This window comes from Chelon labrosus (assembly GCF_963514085.1).
Source record: "Chelon labrosus genome assembly, chromosome: 1".
Taxonomy (NCBI): Eukaryota; Metazoa; Chordata; class Actinopteri; order Mugiliformes; family Mugilidae; genus Chelon; species Chelon labrosus.
The window spans coordinates 25,711,682-25,722,392 of NC_140337.1; the positions used below are offsets into that span (position 1 = coordinate 25,711,682).

Below are 10,711 nucleotides of genomic sequence, written 5' to 3' on the forward strand. Positions count from 1 at the left end.
TATATATATATAAAACCCACGATGGGGTAAAGTGCAAGAAAATTACAGCAATGTCAGGATAAAAAATTAAACTTAAATTGCAAAAAATAAATAAATAAATGAAAAACCCAAACAAAAACAAGCCAGACGGAGCGGCGTCAGTCTCGCCAGCGTCCCCGTCTCCAGATGAAAAACTCAGTAAAAAAAAAAAAAAAAAAAAAAAAAAACGATATCCGATATCCTAAACACAAAACCCAAACAATATCCCTTAATCTTACTGCTAATAGACATATAAAATGCATTTATGGCTCCTACATACCAGCCCCTAATTATTAGGTCATCACACATAATAATTACACACATTCATATTAATAGGAGACATGATCCACTAATAGTTTCAAATCCATTCAAAGTCCATAACTTGTCTTCTTTCTTCATGAGCTGATAAACCCAAATGTCTTTGACAGTCAGAGTCCCTTTTAGTCGTCATTCTGTGGCATGTATGTCAGTCAAAAAAAAAAAAAATCAAAACTGTCAGTGTGTAGCAGCCGCTGCTCCTCCAGCTTCAGCTTCCTGCAGTAGGCAGATCTTTGTTATTGGTCAGTTGATGCAGGTGCTCTTTGTTTTAATCTGCACCTGACGCACAAATCCTCTTCTGTCTGGAAATGTTTGTAGAACTCTCCCCATGATCCAGGAATTCCGAGGTGCTGTGTTGTCCATTACAAGCACAATATCCCCTGGGATAATATTCCGCTTCACTCCAGACCATCTCTGACGTTCCTGCAGCTGAGGCAAGTATTCCTTAACCCATCTTTTCCAGAATAACTCTGACATGTATTGTACCTGCTTCCATCGTCGTCGAGCATACACATCAGCCTTCTGACAGTCTCCTGGTGGTAAAGATGGCACAGTTTTCAACAGCAGGTGGTTTGGCGTTAGTGCTTCTAGGTCATTAATATCTGTGGAAGCTTTAGGAATTGGCCGGCTGTTGATGATGGATTCCACTTCACAAAGAACGGTATGAAGACCCTCTTCATCCAGATTTTGAACATTCAAAGTGGAATTCAAGACTTTCCGCACAGATCTGATTAATCTCTCCCAAGGTCCTCCATGATGTGAGCCAGCTGGAGGGTTGAAACTCCATTTGATTCCCTTTTGACGAAGTACATCATTTATCTGTGACTGATTCCACTGCTCAATGGCTGTTCTCAACTCACGCTCCGCTCCTACAAAGTTTGTCCCATTATCAGAGCGCAGTTCCAGGACTTGACCGCGTCTTGCTATAAAGCGTCTGAGCGCATTTATGAAAGAGTCAGTGTCCAGTGAAGGTGCCACCTCGATGTGAATTGCACGTATGGCCAGGCAGGTAAAAATTACACCATACCTCTTCACTACACTCCTTCTGCTCTTGACTTCAAATGGTCCAAAGTAATCCACTCCTACTCGAGTAAATGGGGGTTCATCAGGAGTAACTCTTTCAACAGGCAAGTCTGCCATCTGCTGGTACACCGGCCGAGCATTCAGTCTTCGACAGACCACACACTTGGACAAAACTCTCCTTATGGCTGTGCTGGCACCAATGATCCAATACCTCTCCCTCAGTTTGTATAACATGTGGTTACGACCACCGTGCCCCACTTCACGATGAATGTGGCTTAAAAGAATGTCTGAGATATGGAAATCATTTGCCAGTATTAAGGGATGTTTAGCCTCCATCGGCATAGCTGACCTGCTCAGTCGACCACCAACTCTCAGAACACCGTCTTCCACCAGTGGGCAGAGTTTATAGATGTGGCTGCAACCTTTCACAGATTTGCCTGGAGAGCTCCTCTGGAAACCTCTTTCTTTGACAGAACCTGACTATTTCCAGCTCAGCCTTCTCCAGCTCCTCCACTGACAGACAACTTGAATCTGTCTTTCCTTTAAGAGTGTCCATATCCTTCTCCAATGAACATCTTTCCTGCAGACCAGACTGTGTCAAATCCATCCTTAACTTTCTCCTCTTCTGGTAACGAGCCAAGAGCCACCTTTTAAATCTCAAGATCCAAGCAACAGATTTCCTCAAATCAGTCCAAGATGAGAAATAATTGATTATGTGACTCACAGCATCAAACTCCTCTGCAACTTGTACAACATTCACTGCCACAGCTTTCTTGACTTCTGGGTCTTCCACTGGAAGTTGATGAACATCATCAGGATTAACAGACCACACACTCTCAGGTTCAGTGAGAAACTGGGGACCTGACACCCATGTCACATTTTTTAGAAATGCATCCACTTTCAACCCTCTGGAGGCCACATCAGCTGGATTGCGTGCAGTGTCTACATACCTCCATTGAGAAAACTGTGAAACTTTGAGAATTTCTGATACTCGGTTGGCAACAAAAACTTTGAACCTGGAGGTCTCATTCCTAATGTATTTGAGTACAGATGCACTGTCTGTCCAAAACACAGACTCCTGAAGATCCATGTGCAATTCTCTCCTCCACAAGACATCAATGTGACTTGCCATGGTGGCAGCGATGAGCTCCATTCGAGGGATCGTAACAGACTTAAGTGGAGCCACCCTAGCCTTCCCCATGACAAAAGCACTGTGTACTTGCGAGTGTGCGTTGTGAGACAGCAGGTAACTCACTACCCCGTATCCATCTTCACTTGCATCACAGAAATGGTGCAGCTGTGCCCTTGTTGTTTCTCCAAAATCTGAGGGTTTCAGACATCTCATGACAAGTCCTCCAAGCGACACAGTTCCTGCAGCCAACTCATCCACTTTTCAGCCACTGAATCAGGTATGATGTCATCCCAGCCAAGTGCTCTCCTGCATAGATCCCTTAGTATTTTCTTAGCTGTCAACACAACAGGGCTCAGGATTCCAAGAGGATCATAAATGGAGCAGTTGAGAGAATTCCTCTCCTGGTGAGTGGTCGGTCCTTGATCACGATCTTGAATTTGAAGGCATCTGTCTGAATGCACCATTCCACACCAAGCACTCTCTCCACAGATAGCTGACCTTGATCCATATCCAACCTTTTCATATCCTTGCCTCTGTGATGTTCAGGTATCGCAGCCATGACCTCATGTCTGTTACTTATCCATTTTGTAAGATGGAAACCACCTTTTGCACAGATGGAGACAAGGTCACGATAGAGAGATACTGCCTTTTATCAGCCTTTTATCATATTCTGAATGGAATGCTGAGTCTCTCTGCAGCCTCCTCTTTAGGTATGAAGCACGCTGCTCAACAATTGTCCTGTTATTTGGCATGCTGAGTTCCATGTTCCTCAATGGTAAACCAATCTGGTAATGACCATTCACATGCTTTGCTGAGTTTGTGACCAATTCAATAAACTTTTGATCCTCTCTTGACATTCCAGATTGTTCATCCACACTGCATTCAGGGAAATCTGTTTTGAACTGCTGCTGCCAAAGTTCCTCCAAATTCACAACTGAGACTCTGTTTACTGAGAACTCTGTTTGCTCACGATCCAGTGCCTCATCACTTTCTACTTTTAGAGGTCCATTCACTGTCCAGCCCAGCATTGTCCTGATTGCATAAGGTCCACCATTTACACTGGAAATGACCTCCAATGGTTCCAATGCCTTTGGAACATTTGTCCCAATCAGCAGCTCAATATCTGCATCGATCTCAGGCAGATGCACAGATCTTAAATGAGCCCATCCCTGAAGATCCCTTTCTCTTGGAATATTCCTCCTGTGGACAGGCATACGCTCCTGAGTGTAAGTCTTAGGCAGTTCACAAAAGTTGTCACCTTCTAAACCAGCAACCTCCAGTCCTGAAACAATGTGGCTTCTCACGACTTTCTCTTGGCCCATGGTCCTTAAGAGAATGTGTGATCTCTTTCCTGTGAGGCCTAGTTTGCACATCAGTGCCTCTGTGCAGAAAACTGCTGTACTTCCTTGATCCAGAAAAGCGTATGTGGTAATGATCGAGCTGCCTTTCTTGGACTTAATTTGCACCGGCACAATGTTGGAGTTTACAATCATTATCACCACTCGACACCAAGGTACTGTCTACTGCCACCTCTGATTTTATTTTTGATTGACTGGAGTCATTTTCCTTTTGAGGAATGTGAAGTATGCTTGGATGTTGGAGTCCACATTTTACACAGGAAATCCGTTTTCTGCAATCTTTGCTGATGTGTCCAATACACAAACAGCCGAAACAGACACCCTTGTCTCTTAAGAAGCCTGTCTTCTCTGAATTTATAAGGCAATTTCCTTATAATGGTGAGCATGTTAGCAGGCAGATCAAGCTCATGCAAATATTCAACTCCTTCCATGGCATTAGAACAGCCTCGGAGGAAAAGGCTGTTGTCCTGGAGAGCTTTTATGTCTTCAGTTTTAATAGGATGCCATGAAAGAGCCCTTTCCATATATGCAGAGGCTACTTTCTGTGCGTTTCCAAAGTGCTCACATAACAGAGCTTTGGCTTTGACATAGCCCCTTACTGGGTTTAAGTGTTGGCAGCTTCTCACCAGTTCCTTAGGGTGCCCCCTAGTGAACTGTTCCAGGTAGTAGAGTCTGTCACTGCTGTTCTCCGTGTTTCTTTCCACAAAGAAAGAAACAAAGAAACGCTTTGATAAATGCATGATATTTTAATGGGTCCCCATCAAAAACTTGAATTTCTCTCTTTGGTAATGATGAGAGGGATTGCTGTTGAATTAAGAGTGTTGTTATTTCATTTTGCTTTCTCATCATTCCCAGCATATTGTTTTAATTGTCATTTGTTGACCCAAATCTTGCATTCAAGGTGTATCCATATTGAGTTTGTGTATCATCGTTTGCATTATGATTCACTGAATGATGTTTGGATTCATGAACTGACACAGGCTCATAGTGAGAGTAGAGAGGTGCAGTTTTCCCTTCAGGCCTCATTCCTGGATGCAAGCAGTCATGTGTCGTTTCCCTTTGTTTCACTGACATTTGTGGAATGTATGAATTTGCATTAGCACTGAGAGCTTTTGGTTTTGATTTTTCCTTTTCCAAATATGAATTCATTCCGTCTGAACATCTTGTGGAACCCTTTCCACTAAGACTGCTGTGAGACCTTAACACATTTAATTTTGCCATATGTGCTGCAATGTCTTCATCCATTTGAAGCTGCTCCTTTTTCCTTTTCAGATGTTCCTCCTGTTCCTGAAGTTCGTGGTTGTCCTTTAACAGTTGCTGTCTTGCCATTAATGCTGCCAAGTCAGCCTCAGCTTTCAGACGTGCAGAAGAGGCAGTAGAAACAACAGATTTTCTTCCAGAATTTTTGCTTCCCACATTTGACACTGTCATTCGGTGTTATGTCATCTTGCATGTCCTTTGCACTGAGTATTGACACAGTTGGAACTTGAGGTTCATTCTCTGTTGGACATTGATGCACTTCCTCATTAACTGCATCCATATCAGACTGAAGTGGGTTGAGGATGTTATGCTGTTCTGATGCCCTTGATTCACTCAGCCACTTAATAACATTCTCCTTAAATGTGTTGCTGTATTTCATAATACTGGAAAACCATTCATTTTGTCTGGTTTGTTCATCCTCCATGAGCAAAGGATTGACTCTCTATAAACTCTACCACCTCCATATGTAGCCTTGTGATCCACCAGCGTTTTAGTTGTAACTATAGATGTCTTAATCGTTTTGTTTAATCATAGCCAGATATTTAATAGTTATTTTACATTTTAATAACGTCCCTGTAGCATCAAAACATCTTCATCTTCTTCTGTTTTAATGGTGGTCAGCATGGAGTCCACTCAGTCAAAGGCTGCACCCAAACAACAACAACAAACACTGAACGCTGTGTTTAAAAGACGACTGCAGTCAGAGTGTTAACAGAAAACCAACGCTAGACCAGAGTTCAGGATGACAGCTTTGTACTCAGCTTCTGTTTCTGCTTGATTCCTTCAGTCCTTCAGTCATGTTTCTCAGCTTTGTTTCAATCAAGTGATCAGTGCAGATTTCAGACCTGCTGACAAGTCCTAAACTCTGACAAGACGTCCTTTAAAAGTGAAGGACTAGAAGACTCTTAACTAACAGTGTGTTCTTGTTTAGAACCAAGCTAGAAAACAAAGAGTTTAAAGATCTAAGAGGAGGTGAAGAATCCCAAGAAGAAGAGCACCCCTATCAATTTTGTCACTCACACACACGATACAAAAAAGAAAAGAAAAAAAGAAAAACCAAGGGTCACACAGCACACGGGCTGAGAACACCAGCACCAGGACACAAATGGTTTACCAAAGACATCAATTATACACAAAATAATCAAAATCTATCAGCTGCAGTAAATTTACAGACCCATAGGCAGCTGAACAAAACAAATCATCAACTATTGCTTGCCCACCCCATCATATATATATTTAAAAAAAAATAGTGGAGATTCTCCACAAGTCAGTCACGTCTGCACACAGACAAAGCAAGGCAGCTACTGCCACAGTACCTGACAGGCAACAGTGAGGCGGAGGAACACCTCTCTATGTCATGGTTCTGTTTCTGGTTCATGTTTTGAGTTTTGTTCATGTTCCTTGTCTCCCTGTTTCCTGTTTTACTTCGTTGAGTTTTTGATTTCCTGTTTTACTCCTTGTGTTTCTGTGTTGATTAGATCATTGGTTTCTCTCTGTGCCTCTTGATTTCTGTCACCTGTGTCTCGTCACCCCTTGGTTCCTTGTGTGTGCTTATATAGCCCTGCCTTCCCCTTTCCTGTCGCGTCATTCCCTACGGTTTGTTACCCTGTGTCCTCATGGTTTTTTGGTCTTCTGTGTTTTTGCCTCCCCGATGTCTTTCCAGTGTTTCTAGTGTTTTTTGTAAGTTTGGATTTGTGATTTGTTTGGTTTTGGAGTTCCTGCTGTTCCAGCAGCGCCTTTTGTTCTTTTATTTTATTAAACCAGTTTTGCCTACTCCTGCCTCGCCGTTTTTGTCCTGCGTTTGGGTCCTATCACCTCCCCCCTTGGACAAAACCGTGACACTCTATGTATATAGAGTTCTGTTATTTAGAGGGGACAGAGCTTTCTCTGTTGCTGCTCGCAAATTATGGAACGATCTACCACTGGACATCAGACAAGACCCCTCACTGTCCATTTTTAAAACTTGTCTTAAAACCCTTTTTCGCTTTGGACTTCAACCCAGCGTTAGATCCTCTTTTTGTGCTTTTGTTTAGTGCTTTTAGTGGTTTCAATAGTTTGTCTTACCTATGTACAGCACTTTGTTTCAGCAGTGGTTGTTTTTAAAATGCTTTATAAATAAAGTTGAGCTGAGTTGAGTAGGATGGCTCCATGCTCTGACTGGTTAATGAAGCTGAGAGGGGAGCAAAGCAGCACACTCACCATCATGAGAGTCACGATGGAGCATCTCATCCTGCTACACTTCTTTCTTTTTCTAAAAAATACAAGCAACCAGTAGAACTGCTGTTACTACTGCTATCAGTCCATCATGTTGGCTTCTTCTTCCTCCAGTCTCTGGTCCTGGACTCAACGTTGGTCTCTGAGTTTGAGGCTGATCAGCAGCTGCTGGAAAGAACATCAAAATATTAGTTGACACTTTTTCATGTCTCAAAAATCAGTCGCCATCTTTAAAAAGTAACTTCTAGTAACTTCTACTTTGTCAACTTACCAATGACTTTGAGTTCACATCTGCCAGAGCTGGAGCCATAATCTGTCTTCACGTTACACAGGTACAGACCAGAGTCATCAGTCCTGAGTCTGGACACATGAAGTCTGATTCGTCCTTCTCTGAGGACGTCTTTGTCTCCCTGGACTCGTCCTGAAAACTGTTCATCCAGAGACTCTGACACCTCAACACCTTTATGTACATCATACAGAACCAACACCTTCTGATTGGTTATCAAGCTACAGACGATAAAGAGATATTTGTAGGAAGAGTCAGGTTTGGTGGTGAAGGTCCACTCCAGGGTGATGTTGTGGTTCTCCTCTGCCTGATAGGAGCTCTGTGTCACATTCACTTCAAATGTTGCTGCTGAGGAGACAGAGAGAGAAAGAGAGGAGCAGACACACTGAGAACTGGAACATGGGAGTCTTTCAACTCCATCATTGAAGACTGACAATTGATTTGGAATTCATCAAGTCAATTTCTAAACTGACCACAGACACATGAGTTGAGGATGATGAGCAGCAGCATCCTGCAGATCATCTTCTCCCTGTGAGAGGAGACAGAGGTGAAGAGTCATGAACACATGAGGTCAAAGGTCACTCTCTGCAGATACAACAAGGACAATCTACAGTCTGACTTCATTCAGTCGTTCCAACATCTGATCCTGTTCTTCATCCTGTTTGTTCCAAACCACCGACCAAAGAACTTTCTGACTAAACTCCATCAACTCCAACCGCTGCAGTGGAAGCAGTCACTAGAAAAACCTGCTGTTTGTTGAAGTTTTCTCTGATCAACAAACGTGTTTCACTGATGCACTAAAGAGAAATCTTCAAGTTCCAGATCAGGTTCTGTTCACCATGGATCAACAGTAAAAGTTTAAAAGAACATTTATTTACTGCATTTAAAAATAACATTTCAAACAGAGAGCATGTGAAATGTTGTATCTTCAAATAAAGTGTTTCTGTTTATTTCAACTATGAGAACATGAATAAAGCCTTTGTTTCATTATTGCTGCTGATCATTGTTAACTGTTAGAAGATAGAATTATTAGTCAAGTAGAACAATCAGAGCTCATAACCTCCATGGAAGAAGTTATTAAGAATAAAGTGGAACAGTGCTCAGTTACCAGCATAGAGAAGATTCATGACTTTTCACCTAATACGAAACTGAGAACACTGGAAAAATCCAACCCCCACCCTACCTAACCAAAGACTCTGGCATCTATCCAGAGACAGTAATCTGTCAGGACATGCAGCAGAGATTTTATTTTCACTGCTGATTCCTCCTTCACTGGTAAGGACATGTCTCGTGTGGTGTTTCCAGATAAAGGTATGAATTATAGACTGCTCCACCAGTGAGGTTTTGAATAGTGACATGATAAAAATTTCTTAGATTTCCTCCATTTAAATAAATAATAGAAAGCACCTTCATACATCAATAAATCTCTTTGAATCTATTTGAAGTTAAATGAGAACACAGCTTCTTTCATTCATGAGTCATTGATTCTATCAGATTCAAACATCCAGAGTTCATGAGTTAAATCAAACTGCTGAGAATATTTGACTGGTCTCTGAAACACAATCCCTCCAGACTCCTCCATTCACACTGTGATTCTACACAGACACAAACACCAACAATGATCACAACCATCATTTTAGGAGGTGACACTTCTGATACAACAAATGTCTGTTGTGAGCAGTTCAGAGTAGAAAGAGGAGGAGCAGTGGACCCAAAGACCCACGACGACTCCACCATCTCCTCTGGTTTATTAGCTAAGGTAACTACTCTACACTTAAAGACAACACATCTGTATCATGCATCATCAAGTGCTGAGGGAACTTTGTCAATCAGCAAATATCAGTAGAATGATTTTATACACCCAGACCCATACTGGTAGAAAGCAGCTCCTGAATGCATCCAAGCAGGAAGCTCCTTTAGTCTGTTGGTGCATTAAAACACCTTCCTGGACATAAAGCTAAATGAATGTAACAATAGGAACTTGTGAGTTCTGATCTGAAAGAGGATTTCAAGTCCTTCTTACTGCAACAAAGAAAAACTCATCTGTCCAACAACCTTCTCTGCATTGTTGTTTCAGTTCATGTTTTCCACAGAGTGGAACAAGGACTTTGACTTGTTCCAGCAAACGAAATGTAGCTTTGGAACTGAGACACTTCTGGTTTTCCTGCTTGGAAACTAACTTTCACACGTACCTTGACAGTGTGTTCAGCTCCTCTTGACTCGTCTGGTTATTTCTTCCTTCAGCCTACATTCTTTCTGCTCTGGATAGACGATGAAAACTATCACAACACCTCGTCTAAACAGTAAACACAAAACATCCGGTTTTCTCAATAAAATAAAAACAGACTCACCAAAAGAGGAAAGACACAAAAATAGTCAAGGACAAACTGCTGTTGTCTCCACCATGTTACAGCCTCACATTCCTCTGCTCGACTGTTCCACGTGTGAGTGCCATTTGTTTTGATATAGACATGTTAGGGCGTGGAAGTATTAATCTGGCTGGCAGCCAGTGTGAGACACTCTAGAGTCAACAGTGTGATAAGCAAATGTGTTTCACGCTGTTGACTCTAGAGTGTCTCACACTGGCTGCCAGCCAGAGAGAATGACAACCTGACAACACTTAACAAGCGTTGTAGGTGGAATTCTTTCCTACTCTTGCTCGATGTACAGCTTCAGTTACTCAACCGTTCGGGGTCTTCATTGTTGTATGTTACTCTTCATAATCCACCACACATTTTCAATGGAGGACAGGTCTGGACTGCAGGCAGACCCGTCTGAAGCCACACAGTTGGAAGACATTCAGGATGTGTCTGGACATCGTCTCCCTGAAATAAACTAAAGACGTAGATTGGATGGCAGCATATGTTGCTCCAAAGCCTGGACGTGTCTTTGAAAAAAAATAACATTATGTAGCCAAAGATAAAGGACTCTGAGACCTGGAGAAAGTTGACACTGGCACTCATCCTTGAGAACTCTCTAAAAGGCAAAGTGGAAAATAAAGTGAACATGTTCAGCGAGTTCATCTACAATTAATGCCTTGACAAGTTCATCAAAAAAAGAAAGGAAATTGTTGCTGCAAAGTCAGAAGATGTGTTTAAAGGA

At 42.1% G+C, this 10,711-nt stretch overlaps 1 protein-coding gene across 2 annotated transcripts; it reads right to left on the reverse strand.

Moving 5' to 3' along the window:
* Positions 1-218: 218 nt before the first annotated feature.
* On the reverse strand, positions 219-10,357 carry LOC311487596 (uncharacterized protein). 2 transcript variants are annotated; one of them, XM_084543933.1, is made up of 5 exons: positions 9,961-10,357; positions 9,802-9,870; positions 8,083-8,138; positions 7,595-7,957; positions 219-7,488 (listed from the first exon to the last, which is right to left on the reverse strand). In XM_084543933.1, exons 3-5 carry the CDS (start codon positions 8,129-8,131, stop codon positions 7,361-7,363), a joined length of 540 nt encoding a protein of 179 aa, XP_084400059.1. In that variant the 5' UTR covers positions 8,132-8,138; positions 9,802-9,870; positions 9,961-10,357; the 3' UTR covers positions 219-7,360. The 2 variants fall into 2 exon arrangements, with proteins under 2 accessions (XP_084400059.1, XP_084400058.1); XM_084543932.1 differs by having other exon boundaries at positions 219-7,491.
* Positions 10,358-10,711: the final 354 nt, after the last annotated feature.